The sequence below is a fragment of the Serpula lacrymans genome (genome assembly GCF_000218685.1).
Source record: "Serpula lacrymans var. lacrymans S7.9 unplaced genomic scaffold SERLAscaffold_1, whole genome shotgun sequence".
NCBI lineage: Eukaryota > Fungi > Basidiomycota > Agaricomycetes > Boletales > Serpulaceae > Serpula > Serpula lacrymans.
Genome location: NW_006763290.1, coordinates 4,868,008 through 4,887,388, shown reverse-complemented (window position 1 = coordinate 4,887,388; position 19,381 = coordinate 4,868,008). Strand labels below are relative to the sequence as shown.

General features: G+C 43.8%; 5 protein-coding genes across 5 annotated transcripts; 1 reads left to right on the top strand and 4 right to left on the bottom strand.

Moving 5' to 3' along the window:
* Window positions 1-479: 479 nt before the first annotated feature.
* SERLADRAFT_432641 (uncharacterized protein) lies at window positions 480-2,963 on the bottom strand (the record flags this gene model as incomplete). Its single annotated transcript, XM_007312802.1, has 15 exons — window positions 480-575; window positions 669-680; window positions 735-881; window positions 931-1,124; window positions 1,177-1,357; window positions 1,417-1,493; window positions 1,547-1,675; window positions 1,730-1,794; window positions 1,841-1,970; window positions 2,024-2,056; window positions 2,106-2,292; window positions 2,344-2,406; window positions 2,466-2,612; window positions 2,666-2,702; window positions 2,758-2,963. 15 exons carry the CDS (start codon window positions 2,961-2,963, stop codon window positions 480-482), a joined length of 1,704 nt encoding a protein of 567 aa, XP_007312864.1.
* A 718-nt stretch (window positions 2,964-3,681) lies between these two features.
* On the bottom strand, window positions 3,682-5,835 carry SERLADRAFT_455437 (uncharacterized protein; the record flags this gene model as incomplete). The annotated part of the gene is made up of 7 exons (XM_007312801.1): window positions 3,682-3,913; window positions 4,091-4,260; window positions 4,315-4,654; window positions 4,712-5,261; window positions 5,322-5,402; window positions 5,458-5,565; window positions 5,616-5,835. The coding sequence occupies 7 exons, from the start codon at window positions 5,784-5,786 to the stop codon at window positions 3,831-3,833; spliced, it is 1,503 nt and encodes a 500-aa protein (XP_007312863.1).
* Window positions 5,836-5,923: 88 nt separating this feature from the next.
* SERLADRAFT_444553 (uncharacterized protein) lies at window positions 5,924-7,575 on the top strand (the record flags this gene model as incomplete). The annotated part of the gene is made up of 5 exons (XM_007312800.1): window positions 5,924-6,061; window positions 6,114-6,153; window positions 6,204-6,513; window positions 6,798-6,892; window positions 6,946-7,575. 5 exons carry the CDS (start codon window positions 6,028-6,030, stop codon window positions 7,370-7,372), a joined length of 906 nt encoding a protein of 301 aa, XP_007312862.1.
* A 69-nt stretch (window positions 7,576-7,644) lies between these two features.
* SERLADRAFT_376403 (uncharacterized protein) lies at window positions 7,645-8,382 on the bottom strand (the record flags this gene model as incomplete). Its single annotated transcript, XM_007312799.1, has 4 exons — window positions 7,645-7,921; window positions 7,970-8,080; window positions 8,131-8,242; window positions 8,301-8,382. The coding sequence occupies 4 exons, from the start codon at window positions 8,301-8,303 to the stop codon at window positions 7,896-7,898; spliced, it is 252 nt and encodes an 83-aa protein (XP_007312861.1).
* A 7,715-nt stretch (window positions 8,383-16,097) lies between these two features.
* On the bottom strand, window positions 16,098-18,244 carry SERLADRAFT_455426 (uncharacterized protein; the record flags this gene model as incomplete). The annotated part of the gene is made up of 4 exons (XM_007312798.1): window positions 16,098-16,487; window positions 16,543-16,816; window positions 16,866-17,807; window positions 17,928-18,244. The coding sequence occupies 4 exons, from the start codon at window positions 17,967-17,969 to the stop codon at window positions 16,426-16,428; spliced, it is 1,320 nt and encodes a 439-aa protein (XP_007312860.1).
* Window positions 18,245-19,381: the final 1,137 nt, after the last annotated feature.

Sequence of the window (19,381 nt, the reverse complement as noted above, 5' to 3'; positions counted from 1 at the left end):
CATGAGGCAGTATGGCAGGACATTCTTCGCTCGGGGCCTTTTGATTTCATGACAGCCATGTCAAGACGAAGTTTAATTTGGCTACATCGGGGGATACAGTATTCTTGATTGAATATGTTTCTCTTGCAATACACGGAAAGTTCATCCATTTTAAGTTCAGATGGCAAACTTCGCCTCGCTATTCCTTATCTTTCATTTGTCACGAGCAGGAACCGCTGCCGCCTACATTGTAATGCCAAGTGTATGCCACAGTTTGAGAGTTCGGCTCCAAGGATCCAAGGATCCAATGGCTTCCCTTCTACAAGATTCATTTTGCGACAATGGGTGTTTCTACCTTTAACTTAGAACTTACAGCTAATTCATAATCAACCGATCGAGTGCCTTGTGACACTCGAAGAGTCTGCTATTTTATTGTCTTTATTTAATTATACAACAAAGGAAGTGACAAGACCACCTGGAATAGCTTCTTCCTTATTACCCTAATTGACAGGCGTGGAGTCAGTAGAGCTTTTATCTAAGTCGTATGCGAGATCGACTGCTTCTTCCACAGGCACACGCTTCAGGAATACGGAAAGCTAAAGGAAACAATTAAGTTATTGGCGATCCCCTAGGAGAAAGATGAAAGGGTGCCGCACTACTAGAGCACCCCCTAAGCAAGGTGCACAAACCGTCCAGATGGCCTGTTAATGAAGTCAGCGAGTTGAAACTGGGGCTTGTTTTATGGGCGGGATCACCTGGATGGCTAGTGATACACCATGTAAAACTTCCGATCTGAGAGGCTCAGCGGAGCTTGAAGGCTTCCAATCAATGGTCGAGCTTGAAACGTAGTTGCTCGAGATACCGTGCGAAAGGTGGCCGTAGAAGATATTACCCGCCACTGCCTAGTTCAAGTTTAGTGAAGGACATGTCGTATTCGAGAGAGAAGCTTACTAAACCAACTGTGGCGCCTGTGAATCTGACAAGGAAGAACGCACTTGTTCCTGTTGCGAGTTCTGAAGGTTTCAGAGCTCGAGTAAAAATTTGATAGGGCGCGTGAAAGAGCATTCCCAATCCGACTCCAGATATAAGGGGATATACAGCCTGAGAAACGTGAGATGAACGCTCATGAAGGAGGTTCATAAGACCTAATTTCGGCCTCAGCTTACGTTCATAAGAAACGTGTTATACTGTACTAACCAAAACCTAGGGTCGATATTATCAATCCACCGCATGTTATCCACTTTTGGCCACTGGTATCCTTCGTTCGCTTTTGGCAAAAACCAATGAACCAAGCTGCAGGAACAGAAGCCAAAGATGAGCCCAAAGAATATGGTAGCATTTGTACACCAGCTTGAAGAGGCGTTGCACCGTTGACGAGCTGAGGACGCACAAAAATCAGCGAGCTTCTAATAGCGATATAAAAGATAATATATGGACCTGATAATATAGCGCCAAATAGAAAGTCCCAGCAGTGAATGCAAAGTTATGCAAAAAGGTAACAACGAGTATTGCAACTAGTGACATGATATGAGTATACACTGCTCGTGGAAAAGAAAAATGGGATTACTGATAGAGAACTGGCGGAAGATTGTCGCCGGAAACAAAGCATCGCGAGTTGTGAACACCTCATAAAGGCCTCCAGCGATGAGGACAGCTGGCCCCAATGTGATTAATAGTAGCGTGGAAACGGACGTCCCTGAAGTTAAGTTTTGATAAACTGAGTTATGATTGATAATAATTAACAACATACAGCCATTAGTCTCCGCGAAGCTAAATCCAACAACCACACTGCTGGTACCAGCCATGAACAACAGCCTAGAAAAACGTCAGTATTTTGGCTAACTTATTTCTGTTAACTTACAGTCCAATAAAATCAAATCTCTGCCCAAAAGATCTCCAGGAAGCGTCGTCAGCGCGCCCGAGTGGAACATGCCGTAGTGACATGGAAAGGATAACAAATGCAACCAGACAAACAGGTAAATTAAGATAGACTGCGAACAAAATATAAGTAAGGTTGGAACCAGTCATACTGCAAAGGACTCACAAGCCCATCTCCAACTAATCGTTGATGAGCTACCTGTGTTGGTATTATCAGTAAGAGCATTTTAACGAGCGTATATACATACTGCTGAAAAACCCTCCTAACAAAGGCCCTGCAATAGCGGAACAACTCCAGGTGACACTGAGAGCTTGCGACCACTTGGCTCTATTTTGTGGCTCGACGATTTCTGAGGTGATAACCCAAACCGAACTAACAATTCCTCCCCCGCCCAAGCCAGCCACACCCCGTGCAATTATAAGCCACAATATTGACTAGATTAGAAAATAAGAAAGGTGTCAGAAAAGATATGTAGAGTTAAGTACCTTTGCCACGCCACAGAGTAAAGATCCCGTTGCAAATATAATCATGCTCGAGTATAAAAGGTTCTGTATCGCGATTGAAGGTAAAGATCTACACAATTACAATTCACATCCTATAGACGCACCTTTCGGCCAACCAAATCAGATATTCTTCCATATAACGGCTGGCAAGCCGTCTGAGTGAGCATATATGCGACACCAACCCAGGTGTATTGGCTTTGCGAAGCTCGAAGATCATTAGTAATTGTTGGCAAGCTGGTTGATACGATAGTCTAACGTAGATCTCAGTCAGAAAATGGTAAGTGAAATTAAGCGGAAAACCAACCGAGTCAGTTGTAGCAAGAAACAGGGTCATCGCGGCACTTGTCAGGTAAAATTCAGGACGTGCATCTGGCCGCAAACGACTGAGATCCTTACCCGATATGCGCGAACAGCAGTCGCCATGTTGATAATGGATGACCTTGAACAGCAAGGGTACTGTCATAAGAGTCGTGGGCTATAGAACTCGAGCTGCTTTTTGATGATTCCAAGGGTTTTTCAAGACACTGAACCTGCTTTGTCGGAGAAATAGCGAGATGTAAACGGGATGGCAGTGTTTGAACACCGAAAATCGAAAGTGTCATGTCTTGAGGAGTATGATTTGAGAAACAGGACAGAAACTGAGAAACTCAAGATTCCAAGTCTCTGCATTGTACTCTAGCCCACTTTATACCCATACTGGCCTTGGGCAAGGGTGGCTTCGATGATCAGATCGAACCATTAAGTCGTACACATAGAGAAGACTTCTGAAGGACCTTGGAATGCCATTCAAGTTTAACGAGCGGACCGCTCAAAGAAAGGTGTGACGCGCTGGCTTTAGACTTTGGAGTAGGATTATCGATTTGGCTTTAGAGCAGAATTTGGACTGCAAATTGAAGGGGCCACTGAGTGACAAAGAAGAGAAGCATATGAGTGACACCAAGATCTTACCGTTCTGGAGACCGTGAAAGAAAAAGCTTGCGACCCGAATGCGAATGGGGAATAGAAAGGTCTTTGGGGAACATTAGCCTCGTTGCACAAGTCATTGACAAGACAGCAAGACTTCCTGAGAGTCGAAGATCCTATGCTAGATCGCCGTTTGGACAGATTTTTACTTCAAAGATAGCGCGTATCGGCGTCACACATACTATCGAATCAAAGCATTCGCGGCAGCTGTTGGTGATGTACAAGACCTTTCGTATGCTGCGCAGTAGCAGGGGCACTTACCTCATGGCGATGGCGAAGTCAAACAGGTAATCAGCTGGACACTGTCCAGACTCCGATCTGGGCAGTAAGACCCTCGCAAACTCAAACCCAAAGGGTAAACCTAATCCAGCGCTCTATTCTGGAGACTAGTAGGATAAACTCAATAGAAGTGATGGCTTTAGTACTCCTTAGTCAAGATGCAGCAAGGTGCCGATAGTATCTAATAACGTGAGCTCATGATGCTTCCACCTTCTTCATCCTTTCAACTATGCAATTGCTCTTTTCTTCTCCCCTCGCTCCGCATCTTCCGATGTCCCGCTATCTGTCATTTCGCTACCAGTGTGACCTTCTGTCGATTGTGGGTGAGAGTCGTCAATATAGGTTGTCGAGAAGAAAGCGTCGAAGCACGAAGGCAATTAGCAAAAATAGATAAATTAGAAATCAATGAGCCCTTGTATCCTCTTCCATACACGAGAGGTCCAACCACCCTTGGGAGATGGCGACAAAGAAGCAAAAGAAGTCGTACCATTGTGTTCATCAACAGCATCCTTTGCGATCGGTGTCGGTGTTGGATCTTTCGTGGGAGCACTGGCTTTCTCGCCCGAGGAAGAATGTTCCTTGGCTGGTGCTGTAGTCCGTCCTTCAACATCATCTGCATATTGCTGCAAGATCTCGCGTTGTCGCATCGTTAAGGATCTGCGGAAACGAGATATCTAACCGCCGACAATTAATAATATTGTATGCCCTCACCTGGGTATCTGAACTGAGAAGGAGACAAAAAGATCCCCTTTATCACCACTGAAGACTGATGGGACACCATGACCTTTAAGGACCATTTCTTCCCCATGCTGAGTTCCGTTGGGCACACGTACGTCTACATTACCGTCAAGCGTTGGTACACGTACGCGTCCGCCAAGCAGTGCGGTGTGAAGTGGTATTCGTGACTCGTGATGTAAATTGGCACCTTGCCTTCGGAATACCTTTGAAGCGGTCACGTTCACTCGAACAATCAGATCGCCATTGCTGCCTTTGCCTGTCACTGGTGCATCCCCCGCATTTGGAACTCGAAGTGACATGCCATCCTCCACTCCTGTGTGACGATATCAGGATCCACAAAGTATTTATTATCCTTAGTGTAACTGCTCACCGGGTGGTATGTCAACTTTCACTGTCTTTTTTGTCCTTACATGGCCTTGGCCCCCACAATCTACACAACCGCTCCCACGAGGAATCGTCGTGCCTGTACCATAGCAAGAACCACAAGTGCTAGACATCTGAAACCCACTTTCTATGACGAATGTCCTTGTTCCTGTCCCACCACAAGTCCCGCAAGCGGACCGTTTTGCTCCACGCCTTAGTCCCGAACCGGTACAGGTTGTGCATGTAGAAAGAGGATTGACGTTGATAGTGCGTACAGTGCCTTTGCAAGCATCCATAAAGCTCACTGTAACACTGGCTTCGGTGTCGCTCCCTCTCATATTCTGTCCAAACCCAGTACTTCGAGTTCGATCATTAAATCCACCACCGAATAATTGATCAAAGAGGTCATTGGAAAACGAGCCACCGTTACCAAAAGGAGCACCAAATCCAGAAAACCCGCCAGCTCCCCTTGAGAAGGCATTTGGATCGAAGCCAGGTTGCTGAGATGCTGCACCGTATTTATCGTATGCAGCACGTTTCTTGTCATCCTTTAAAACCTATGCAAACAGTGGTGTAGTTAGCGACTGCATGCAATACCTTGAGGTGCTGCGTCCTACATCATATGCCTCCTGGATTTCTACAAATTTTTCTTGCGCCCCCTTATCTGAATTTGTGTCAGGATGATATTTTCGAGCAAGCTAATACGTTGAGTTGTGAATACAAAGGACGCAATTATTGATTTTTTATACATACTGCAAAATAAGTCTTCTTTATCTCAGCACTAGGTGCATCTTTGCTAACACCAAGAACCTTGTAAGGGTCTTGTACAACGCAGAGTGGTGCAGAGGTGTGGAAAGCGTGCTAAAACAATAACGTTAGAGATGGAAAATAAGACTACAATATAGACAAACCTTTTCTCTAGCATTATGCGCTCTTATAGCAGGGAAACATTTAGCAGAGTGAAGGTGACTGCACCGGTTCCGGTACGTTGCAAACGCTCGAATAGCCCGAATTTGTTGCTTTCCACAAGCGTAAGATGTAAGGAATGTATGGAGACCCTGTGGTTGCAGTCGAGTGATCATTTGCGACGATACTAAACTGGAGTTCCTTAACCTGAGGACCAATTGCAACGAATCCAAGATTTTCTGACAAGCAACTTCGCTAAGCCGGGGGTTATGTAAGCAGCAGGTTTTTGCCAACAGTTCTTCTCACACTCGCTGTGGCACAAACCAGTAAGTGACGGCCACGGGAAAATATTACTAATTCATGGCGCAGAGAAACTGAGTTACAGCATCAATATCTCGATCTGAACGCAACGCTGACATGCTAAACGGAAGTGGAGTCAAGATCTTTGCTGGTATAACCTACAGTTTTATTATTCCAGCAGGTTTGACGACTTATTACGACAGGCACGAGCCATCCAGAGCTAGCTGAGATAATTGCTCGACGGTGAATAAATCCGCAAATTGACATATATGATCATTAACCCTCTCCTCTAGCCTTGGTTTACCCCTCGCCAAAGCTGAAGTGACAAAAAGTGGAATCGGAGAGACTAACGTACGCATAGCACAAAGTGTGCGAGAGGACGATGTTTATATCATAAACACTGGTTGCGCCGAGGTCAATACAGCGCTCATGGAATTGTGTATCATGATCCACGCCTGCAAGATCGCCAGCGCCAAACGAATCACGGCTGTCTTACCTCTCTTCCCGTACGCAAGGCAAGACAAGAAAGACAAAAGCAGGGCTCCTATCACGGCGAAGCTGGTCGCCAACATGTTGCAAAAGTCGGGATGTGATCATGTCATTGTGAGTGCGCTTTCATTTTTTTCGTACCAGGGCCTATCATCTCTCTCTTCGTTAACCCCCCTGGACTGTAACGTATGGATTTCTACCCCACCCCACACATTATCGTGTGCAGACCATGGACCTCCATGCATCTCAAATTCAAGGGTTTTTCGATGTCCCTGTGGATAAGTAAGTTGGTCTCCACACTTTTGGCTGTCGATGCGCTCATAGTATCGAACTATAGTGTAAGTACTTTCATTGGAAGGCTGCCACGCATGGTCCTAAACGTGGGTCCTCAACATTAGCTGTACGCCGAACCGTCTGCGATCCTATATATTCGCACGCATTTCAATTTGAATGATGTCGTGATAGTATCCCCTGATGCAGGTGGCGCAAAGAGGTAATGCAATCCAGGTGGCGATTGAGAAGCTGTGCGTTGACTGTGATTATTAGGGCAACATCTATTGCAGATAGGCTGGGTGTTGATTTTGCATTGTTTCACAAGGAACGTAAAAAGGCCAACGAGGTTTCCAGGATGGTATTGGTTGGTCAAGTCAAGGACAAGATTGCCATACTTGTTGATGACATGGCCGACACCTGTGGCACATTATGTTTAGCAGCTCAGCACCTTGCGGAAGCTAACGTAGCCAAAGTTTATGCTATCGTCACCCACGGTATCTTGAGTGGCAATGCTCTCACAGCTGTGGAAGAAAGCATACTGGAAAAATTGATTGTGACAAACACGTTGCCTCAGAGGGAGAATCAGGCGAAGTGCAGTAAGATCGAGGTCATCGATATAGGAGCTGTGCTTGCGGAGGTTATCAGACGCAGTCATTACGGAGAGAGCGTGTCAAAGCTCTTCCACGAGGTACCTTATTAGAAAGTGGAGGACAGATTTGATACCAACTAGAACTACTTAAAAGACAAATGGCGTTAGGCCTAACGATCTTACTCTATGATTAGGCTGTAAGGGCCTGATAACCCATAACCCCTTAAAACCCATAGAATTTTGTATCCACCAATCTTCATTTTGTCCCTATAATGCCTCTCTCAGAGCCCATAATCCCCAATGACTCATACATTCTGATGTCGGATTATGAGAGTCTACTATACCCCTCAAGGCAGAAGCATTTCATTCAGACTGATGTGATTCCTCTGACGCAGAATAGATGCGTTGTTCTCATACTTTTACAACCTCTGTCATGTAGAGATAGTGTGATGGAATTTGAGCCAAACTGGTGGTAGATACAAGCCTCCCTACCTACAACAAGTTCCACTACGATCAATCCCGTTTTGCCCGTGATAATTCAGGGTTCGATAGTACACACTAAAGGGACATAATTTTGGAAAGGGACAACGCACAGCACAGCGAGAAGAACTAAAGAACTAAGATCTATAGTAGCTTAGTTCTTCCGGCGAAATGAACATCCTAAACCACAGTCAGTGACTTCAGAATCAATAGTAACGAAGGACGAACCTTCTGTCAGCCTTGCCCTTCCTCCAGTAGGTTGGCACAGTACGCTTGCACATGCAGCGCAGAGTACAACAGTTTGAGCATGGGAGAATACCGTTGTTATGGCGAAACAACCTAAGATCAGGGTGAGCGACAGAGACATCAACTTGGAATGCCTGGCTGACCTGGACATTTAACATCCATAAAGTACGAATTGGGAGATTGCACAAGGCGTTTAAGCTTGTGCTGTCGCTTTTCATGTTCAGCGGACGGGTTAAGGAGATCGACAGCTAAGGTCTAATAAAGTGTAACTGTCAGATAAAAAGAGTCTGAATTTAGTGAACGACGACAGTACCATATTGAATTATTTGACGATGCGATGTGCAAGTTACGACCAGGGCGCGATTGTAGAATCTGAAAGTCGATGATACGGTGGCAAATTTTAGGTTTGGTCGGAGCTGAGATTCGCTGTCAAGGTATGTAGTCACAGCCACTTCAGAACAGTTCCCCACGCTACTACCACCATATACCGCATATACCGCAGCTTTGCCATTTGTGTCAGACATGGCTGAATGAGACTGAGATTGGTTACTATATTATTGTCCCTTGAGTTGGCCCTAAAGTGGTTGACTGACACAAAAATAATAAGAATGCAAGATACAATTTCATGGTACAGGCATAACAGTCTCTATCTAGTTTACAAAAATATGAGAGGTGAAAAGTGAAGAAAACATGTTAACATCTATATTTGAAGAAAATAAAGATAATCAGTTTGGGAGATGTCAATACTAAAGAGCTTACCAATCAAAAAAGAAGCCAGTTAGCATCTTTGGATACACTATATTGAGGGTTTTGTATCCTCTGAACCCTCTTTGAATAACACCTTTATCCTATCTCCAGGAGTGCAGTATGAAAGGGCCATGTCTAATTGACCATGAGAGAAGACAGGAATATGTAAGTCCAGCCCAATGTGCCATACAGATTGATTGGCCTTGAAATTTATTGAGAGTCATGGTAATTGCCACATGGACTGGAAATTGGCAGCATGAGAGTTTAATAGGAAGATCTTCTATATAGGGTTTGAGTGTGAGGCAGGGAATGAATGCCATATTTGTAGAAATTATATTATGTAGGTAAACTTTGGGGCTTTACCTAAAGATTTTATCTTATGGTATCCAGCCTTTTGTGGCTATTACTATATTTCACATCGTATTTACATATATTTGGTATACAAGAAGCTTTGTATTTACATTTTATGGCATCCTTTTGCCAAAGAATATCCTTCTCTCATGCTTGTTCCTATGCTCTTAGGGGTCCAAATCTCCAACAATGTTCCCAGCATCTTTTCCACCCAATATATATGGCATTTAAGAACACATACTCTTTCTCCAATGAAATCATATGGGTGTCATTACAAAGGCTTGTCAGAACCTTGACCTTTGGAGTAATTAGAGTTTTGGAGGACAGAGGTATGCTGGGGAGCAGTCCCTAACTCAATGAAGTGAATGCGGTGTCGATGTTGAGAACTGCTGTTAGAAAACCACACACAAAACAAACTAACACACAATCCTCCCAGATTCCACGGAACTTGTTTATGGGCTTTGCCTCCTAGAACAGTGGAGTGGTCTGGTTGTTCGTGGGGTGGTACGTATAAAGATCCTTCAAAGTAAAACCCAGAGGTGTATGAGTGTGGGTTTTGAGGAGGAGGGATAGTTGAATTTATAGAAGGATAGGGGCTTTGTGACGAGTATAGATGAGCACTACCTTGCTAATTGTAGCACAAGGTAGGTTTGAGAACAACGAGGATGACGAGGTGACGAGGTTCCCAGTGATAGCAGGCTCCTGACGCACAAACTGTAGTGCTCAGAAGGACTCTAATCGAAGGGGATGACAATCACTTTCAAAAGTGACGAGTGACAATGACAGCAGTTAACAGTGGTAGCAGTGGGAAGTGTTGTGACCACACTGGATCACAAGTAGTAGTGAGTAGTGAACTTGAGATTTAGAGAAGAAGTCTGGAATCGAGTTCTTGTTGTTTTTTTTACAAGGTAAAATACAGGGGTTTATATAGTAAAAGAAAAGTAGGCTATGCACAGTATAGCTGTGCAAAAAGAATGAGAAAGAACATGAAGGAAGGAATGTATGCTGACGAATCCTGCGTAGGTAGTACAGGATAAGATTGTCAAAAAAAGGAAAAGAAAGAGATAGAACAATGAATGCTGTGAGTAATGTCACAGGTTTGTACAGCCATAAAGTAAAGTCCAATAGCAAAAAGAGAGCAGGAAAATCATGATGTCATGGGAAGATGCAGTAAAAAAAGGGCAAGGCAAAACACTATCAGTATCAACACAGTTCCTTTATTGTCAGTCAGGCATTCTAAAAAAATATGTGTCCATAAAAATGATTCAAAAATCAAAAATAATCGCACTGTAAATGAATGTTCTGCTGAAGAAAAAGAAACTGGAGCCACCGGTCCACCACCTAGTCCAAATCCGACAGTTCCACGGCCTTACCAATGGACTGGTTGTGTTGGACCACCTGATCAAACGAGGGAGGGAGAGGAGTAGTTCCAATTTGGAACAAGTGAGTCCCAGGCAGCGTGTGGTAGGTGTAGCTGTAGTGAAGACGATGGACAAAAGATAAGTGTACCCAAGTGAATGGGACAGCGATGAACATGGGCGACGCAAGGGGATGAACCTTCTCCAGCTCAAAAATTACCCACCCACGCTCCAACCAGGCAAGACGAGCGACCGATGTTTTGATAGTATATGATGGTAGATCGACGTCATGAAGATGGACCTGTTGCCCTATTTGGACCGGCCGCCGGGGCTTTGCTGATATCAGCAGTGGCACGTGGTAGTCAACAGATCGGCGACGGAAGCGGATAGGAAGTGGTGACATCAGAAATGGTGGGGGTGCAAATAAAATGAGGAGGAGGAGGGTGGAGGTGACGAAAAAGTGGATTAGAATGGGGATCCAGAAACGACCGTCAGGTGAGAATAAAAAGGAGAGGAAGGGGCCCATGGTGGGGCTAGGCAAAGGAAGGGGAGTAAGGGAAACGACAAAAGCGAGGGCGCAATGCAATGTGTAGCCAGTGGTGATGCGAAAATTTGCCGAAATGCCGAAATGCGGAAAGTACCGGATGGAAAAGCAAAGGTGAGCATGACTGGATTGCCTAATAGAGGTGGTGCTGATCAGCCACAAGTTCGAAAAGGGCAATATTAATTACTATTCCACGTGGCACTGTGCCTGTGTGGCGCAAAGGCGAGTCTTTTTGAATATTCGCTTCGTTATTGACACCTGTCCATGCTACCAATCAACTTTGGTGCATGACAGCGGAAAGAGTGGAGGATGAAAGTAGAGTGGAGTAAAAGTCCTTCAGAGAAGGACTGGAAAACTTAGAAAGGGACTTGGGTAAAAAGGGCGAGGAACTTATTGATATTTGAACTGCAGGGATGGAGTACAGGAGTTTCAGCTTATATACTATTGGAGGGAGTGGAGTCTATAAGGAGTAATTCATAATGTAGGTACAAAGTTCCATGCAGACAACTATCTAGCAAGGAGGAAATTTAATATGAGGGGAGTATACCATAAGGTCCAACTACAGAGTCCATGAGGAATATGAGAACATGCAGAGGAAACATATGGCAGACTGGAAGTCCGGGGCAGGAGAATTGGAGCAGATATTTGGAGGATCATATGGGAGCAAGGTACAGAACTATTCTAAACGGCAGAACAGGAGGAGCATAACTATGAGAAAACCAAAAATTGGGGAGTTTGGACTGAGGAGTTTCTGGCTGCTCGGAGGTCCAGAAACCATAGCCTAAACAACCAAAGTTTTGATACTCTAGCACACACAACAACAAGCAGAGAGGATAGAAGGAGAAGTGGGTAAACCTTTAGAATATGATCAAGTTAGTTGTGGGTATACAACAGGAGGACTCGCTGAGGAGTCTCCTGGATCTATTGGCATATTTATACTACTACAAGTTATTTGTACATGTTGTACATGTACTATACAGTTGATAAAGCAGTGGCTGATGATATCATAGGGCACAGCCCATGTGACCAGCTCCACTACATGAGAGAGTTATATAAATAAAAGGAAACAGAGCAGTGCGAGAAAGTGGAGTTTAAACAAAAGAAAAGCATTGTATGGCACAGTGTGTGAAAACTGAGAAAGAGAGTTCAAGCAGAGAATGAAAGTAAAAGCTTCAAAAATTGTGTTTTCTCTCACAAATAACTAAAGGTGCCACATGTACAGTAACACTTGCTGTTACATTACAACATATAATTTTTGGACCTTAAATTTGCATTCTCAATTTGGACATATATGCCACATAGCACCAACTACATACATATAGTACTTCTTATATGTACACTAAGTAAATATGAATACCATGTGTTATGATACATAATTTTTGGACCTTTAAATTTCATTCTCCACTTCAACTTTCTTTCTTAGTTTTCACACAGTTGTGCCATGCAACACTTTATTTTTTGTTTCAAACTCCACTTGTATCTTTATTTTCTTGTGCTGTGCTGCCTTTTTTTATTTTTAGATACAAGTCTCTCATGCAGTGGAGCTGGTCACAAAGGGCTGCACTCTATGATATTATCAGCCACTGCCCTCATCAACTATATAGTACACATGTACAAATAGTCTGTAGATGTATATGAACCCCAATAGATCAAGGAGGCTCCTCAGCAAGTCCTTCTGTTGTTTATCTACAATTACCTTGGTCCCATCTTAAGGGGTAACCACTCCCACTCATTTCACTACAACTTGTCTGAGTTGTGCACCAGAGTATACAAACTCTTGGTTGTTACACCATGCAAAATCACAAAATATCCACAAGTGGCCAGATATAATTATAAGATAAAAACTTAAGGCAGTGTACTGAGGTTCACTTACATAATATAATTTCTACAGTTATCTGGTTTTCTTGCTTGATAGTCCAACCAGCTTGACAATTATCTACACCAACAAACACATAACTACAATATCCCCCCTTTTGTATATCAGCAATATGTGATACACACCCTTTGTCTAGTCCAAAAGCAAAGTAGTTTGATAAACCAATATATTGTACGGGGGTGGGGGATTTGTATTAATAGCCACTAGCTAGCTTGATATGTTTCTTTGAGATGTGAATCTGCATCCTCTGGATAAAATTGTAGCTATTTATGTACAACAGGATTTGCAAAGTCCTAGAAATTTTCAGTTCAACAGAATTCAGAGAGAGCATCACATCTTAGCATTGCAATGATTAATTGCAACTTCACAACATAGAAAATATGCCCACATACCTTTGTGTTTTGACATCACAAGGGGTGTGACAAATGATATCATCATTAACTCCATTCATTTTCGAGAGTCATAGAAGGACTTCTATAGTTTTGTACAAAAAACCAGAGCATAGTAGGTTCAATACAATGTCTAAAGCATGTGACTACATACATCAGTATTTGAGTTTGTATTGTATTGGCACACTAATTAAGGGGTCATGCCAAAGCCTTCATGCACCAGCACTGACATGTGACCTCTGGCCAGGCTGCCTAGGCTCGATATGGTCTATGCTTTGGAGTGAATTTAGAGGCTGATCGAGATCCATACATCACTTACAAAGCTCATTATCATGATATAGAACTTCACCATGTTCCCTGCCATCCTTACTACTATCACAACTATTAAGGATGTTGTCATATCTATGCCACAGGCCAGGGAACCTGAACCTCCAAATAGCCAGAAACCCCCAAGTTTGAACTCCTAAGCCTTTTGTTTTCCCAGAATTGCATTCCTTGTGCTCTGCTATTTGGCATGGCCCTGTACCTTCTGATCTCCTACCCCGGACTTTCAGTCTGCCATACATTTCCTCCATATATTCCTACATTATGAGTTACACCTTACAGACTCCACTCCCTCCATAATATACTGTATAAGATGTAACTCCTGTACTCCATTCTTGCAGTTTGAATATCCATAAGTTCCTCATGTTACGCACAAAGTGCTTAACAAAGTCTGAGGGTTCGTCGAGGTTTGTAAAGAGACTTATCCGAAGACAAGTTCGAGAACGTAGTTCTGAGTTGAGTTCTTCCAACAAGAGTTGGTCTTCTTCTGAGTAGAAGTCTGATCTTAGGAGTCTAGCTTTGTAAGCGTAAACTGCGTAGAATCGTATTCCAGAATACTACTGCTGTTACATGGTATTTATAATGGAAAGGAATCGGTGATAGGAGTTAGGTCCTATCTAGGGCAGGTCCGTCCGTTGAGGACTAAGTACTATAATAGGTACTGCAAATGCAAGAGGAACAGAAGTGTACGTGAAGGAAATGAGTCATTGGTCCGATGGTATAACCGATGAGTAAAAAGAAATGAGCAGTCCTTAAATGTCCAATAGAGATCGTAACACCTCATGCCTTTTTACCAAGTTCTTTCTAAGTCTTCCAAGTCCTTCTCCAAAGGGCCTTTACTCCTCTCCTATTTCATCCTCTACTCTCCCCTCATTCACTCCAAACCTTGTACTCCGCTCCACTCTCACAAGTGTACCTCTATCCTCCAAACTCCGGCAACTCAAAGGTCATGGTTTTGACAGACATTGAGAGAATCTTGGACATATGTGGTAAAAGCTCCCTCAAACTCCTGAGCTTTCTGAACTCATATCTCAGACATAATTTGGTTTGACATTGACAAGATTGGGGTTAGGCAGTTGGAGGACAACTGACACTAACATCAGATGTTTATTGTAAGGACCATTTTATTATATTCTTATCTTCGCTATGTCTTGGTTCTCGAACACTTTTCCCATTACACCTCTGGCTCTAGGGCTAGAGGTATCATTTGCCATTTTACTTCTCATAGCCCTCACAGGCTTTCTTAACCATCACTACCATTTTATATCACAGATCAGAGACTGGGTATCGCTCCCAGCCAGCCAGCACACTGAGTAGGGACTGGTAGTAGGCATCTCGCCAACCAGCTCCAAGCCCCAGTAAAGCCTGGATATACTAATAAACACTTTGTTCAGGATCGTACCTCATCATGAGGATACGGTTCCTGAACACGCGTAACAAACCTCTATTATTAGTACAAATCTCTCACCACTGATTAATCAAGTTAAAAGTCGTACTATAGTTGTTCTCTCTTTTTCTTATTGGCCGATTGATTCCTCAGACCACTTTTTGTATATTCTCCTTTCGGTCTGAGGAACGAACAGTTCACTATATAAAGCCTTACCTATTCATGTATGGCTCCTTAGTTTTCTATTACTGAATTTACCCGCTTTACTCCTCAACGGAAACCTTTGAAGCTTACCTCTCAAAGTCCTCTACTCGCTATATTTACTAGCCTCTGTCGACCTCAAGCTCATTGAACCCCTTACTCCCTGCAAGTGCAGAAGGAGACAGGTTTTGTTTTTGTTATAGTTTATCGTTGCCTCACATTTATGGGGATCCAGGTGTATTTATTGGCTAAATTCAGAGTAGGGTGGCCACAAGGTGATAGCTGAGCAGACATCTTGTAGATGCTGGCTGATGTAGCATCCTGTAGGTCTTAACCATCCTGATCAGAATCACAGAGAAGACATATATATATCTCTACAGATTGCTAATGCTTTGTTAAGAATTCATGTGCAGCTGCATTTCTGGCAATTTGCCGAGCAAATCCATCTGGGCACAAGCCCAGTGTTTCAAACTTGGATCAAAGACGAAGTTTGTTTGGAGGTATCACTTTTAAGTCCCTAAGAATTGAGGGTGATACAAAAATGTACACTATTGACACTAATACAAAAAAGGAAAACTACAGCTACACTTGACTGTGAGATGTGAACATGTTGATACAATCTTTGTTTATGAACATTGGCAAGTTACTTTGTACAGTCTGAGCATATACTTCAGAGTATTCAACAAGAAATTTGGGACCATGGTCAAAAAAGAGGCATGAATTGATGAATTGAGTCATAAATAGCTTGCACTAAGCCACACAGTACAATCCAATATACCCATCATCTATCATGATGATAGATTGCTTACAATTGAATCAATTGGCGTGTAGGAGGCTTCAAGATATCATGCTTTTGCAATGCATCATGAGTTGGAAGGACTCTATCAACTGACCTGCAAGTTTGTCAGACCCATCTTGTAAGACCACCAACCACCAGATGACAACAATTACTGAACTGATTACGTGCCCAACGGTGATGCCGTAAATATTTCACATAATTAAGTAAAAGCACCTTTTACCGAACAAGTATCATGTGACACCCCAGCGAAAAAACATTACAGAGGGCAACAAAAAGGTCCAAACAAGCCAATTTTTTCTTCGCTACAGCTGCATAACGAGACTTCTATCACAAGCTTAAGCATATAAAGACGACGAGAAAAGCAGGAACTATCTGGTGGGAAAATACCAGGATAACAAAAACAGGAGACATTGGAAATCATCGAACGCAAAAGCTGAGCCGTCTTCTTTGAATAAACATTCTTTAAGCAGTACCCTGATGCTGGCCGTCTGTTGGCATTTGCGACCCTTGCTGGCCGTAGTAACCTGTATAAACAAATGCAGCTGAGTAACGACAAGCTGGCCCCAGAATAAAACTCACCACCCCAGTAATTGGAATAATAAGAGCTCGGGTCACCTCCTGGCCACTGAACCTGTCCAGCTTGACCACCGGCTACGTTTGCATTTGGATCCGCAGCACCAGCTTGCGTGGCAGCGGCCATGCCAATGCTACCAATACCAGGAGCACCACCTCCAGAAGCGGCAGGCTGAGCCATCCCTGCCGGAACGGTGCTGCCAGCTTGATTAGGAAAACCACCATAACCACCAAAGCCATATTGTCCATAGGTGTTTGGCTGAGGCATACCGTACATAGGCTAATAAGCGAAGTCAATATTAGTCGAGAAGATGATAGAATGCACGAACAAGATTTCCGTATGGAGCAGACGCAGGAGTAGGACTGAGCGGACCACCTGGCTGAGCTGTCGTGCCATCTGCTCGGTCTTTACCCCAACTACATTTTATGGGTCTTCCATGAACCATCTGGCCTTGGAGCTGCACAATAGCCATGGCAGCATGTTCATGAGTGTCGAGCTTGACAAACGCAAATCCACGGTCAGCTTGCATGCGAATTTCGGAGAGATATCCGATGGATTGGAATAGTGGAATAAGGTCGGCTTGAGTGCAATACGGGACAAGATTGCCGACGTAAACTGTGGAATTGTAGGAGGGTGTCTGTTGTACTACAGAATCATAGGAAAGGGGTCCACCCTGAAAATTGATAGGAGCGGGAGCACCGCCGGTTGCACCTGGACGAGGCGGGGATGCCACTGCGACACTGCCTTGAGTCTTCTGGTTGGCCCAGTTGACACGGATTGCACGAGAACCAAGCCATTCTCCATTCATTGTGGCAATAGCCTGCTCCGCGTCGGTTTTATCTCTAAAAGCCAAAAATCCGTAACCACGGGACTTCCCAGAGTTCATGTCCCACATAACGCGAGCATCAGACATAGTTCCAAACGCGCTGAATGCTTTACCGAGAATCTCGTCGTTGACTTCGGGGCTGAGATCGCCAACGAAGACGTGATAGTGACCAGTGGTGTCTTCCTTGTTTTGTTGGCCTTGGTAAGCCCAATTAACGCGAATTTCCGTATCAAATATTTTACGCCCATTGAGAGTTTGGAGGGCAGTCTCGGCAGCACGCATGTCCATGTATTCAACAAAGCCATAATTAAGACCACCGTGTTGATAGTTGCGATCGGGAATGATTTTAACGTGCTGAACAGGGCCTGCGACGGCGAAAATCTCGGTGAGCATATACTCGGTGACCCGAGGACTCAGATTCCCGACATATAAATGTGCCCGTCTCTGTATTCAGAATTTCAAAATATGGAGGTGCAAATCACAATGATATGTCAAACGACAAAAGGATACGAGAGAAGAATAGGTCAGAATCAGTTCTCAAGGACGACATGCAAACCAACGTACCGGAGCCTCAGCGGGACCTCCCATGCCTCCCATTGAGTTCATCGCGTCAAAGTTCGGAATGAGTTGTGAAATGATGGGCCTGGATAGATGTGAGTTGATAGAATTGAATTTGGAGCCAAAACGACGCAATTACAGGGGAAAGAGATATCTGGAGAGAGGACGGATGAAAAAGGAATCAGAGAGTCCAGTAGAGATGGAGATATAAAATGTGAGGATGGCAGAGAGGTGAGAGAGAATGAAAGAGAAGAGAAAAAGGAAAAGAAGAAAAGAAAGAGACAGGCAGAACAGCAGCGTCGGCGAATAAGACGACAGTTGGATGTTAGGAGCAGAATCAGAAACGTGAGAATTTCCTTGAATTATTCACTGTCAAAGCCGGCCATCTCCGCCACATCACCCTTTCAACTCCGGCCCGACACCATACTCCCACAATTCAGCAAACACTAGTTGGTTCAAACATTAATAGAAAACAAAAGAAAATGCTATAGCACTGTTCTGCAATATTCAAAGAAGAGGGTTTTTAATTAAACAAAAGTTATAGTAACCAACAGTCTGACCATATATATACAAACAAGATATTTCTTTCAAGTCTTCTGCCAAACTTAGAAAATAGCTGCCCACCTTCTCTGCCTCTACTTGCTTCTTCTCTTCCTTGGCCTTGTTGGCCTCCTCTGCCTGATACACCTCTTCCACTCCTCCTTGAGCTGGCAATCACTCACTAGCAAAAATTTGGCCACCAAATATTTTGCCCTAACCCCAACCAATATGTCCACCAGATTTCTGGACCTCATAGAGCTAATTTTGGGTCTTGTAACAACCAAGAGTTTGTTACTCTGGCGCACAACTAGAACTAACTATAGAGATAATGATGAGGGAGTGGTTACCCCTTTAAGCTTCAACAAGTTAGTTGTGAGGATACAACAGGAGGACTCGCTGAGGAGTCTCCTGGATCTATTGAGGTATATACTACTACAGGTTGTGTGTACATGTTGTACTATACATTTGATAAGGCAGTGGCTGATGATGTCAGAGGGCGCAGCCCGTGTGACAAGCTCCACTGCGTGAGAGACTTGTATCTAAAATAGAAGGAAAGGCAGCGCAGCGTGAGAAAGTGGAGTTTGAACAAAAGGGAAAGTGCTGCATGGCACAATGTGAGAAAACTACAGTAAAAGGTTAAAGAGGAGAATGAAAATTAAAGGTCCAAAAATGTGTTATCGTAACACTACCCCCCCTCTAAGGCTCAACTTCCAGGCGAGACCAAGTACCGGAGGTAGTAGTTAGATTTTTGGGCATAGGTTGAAAAAGGTAATTAAAAAGTTTCGAATCCATGCCTCTGAGCTTCCTAGGAGCCGAGGGATTCTTCGAATAAAATTTGCGAACAGCGTTGCGGTGTCGAAGATGAGAACTGCTGTTAGAAAACCACACACAAAAACAAACTAACACACAATCCTCCCAGA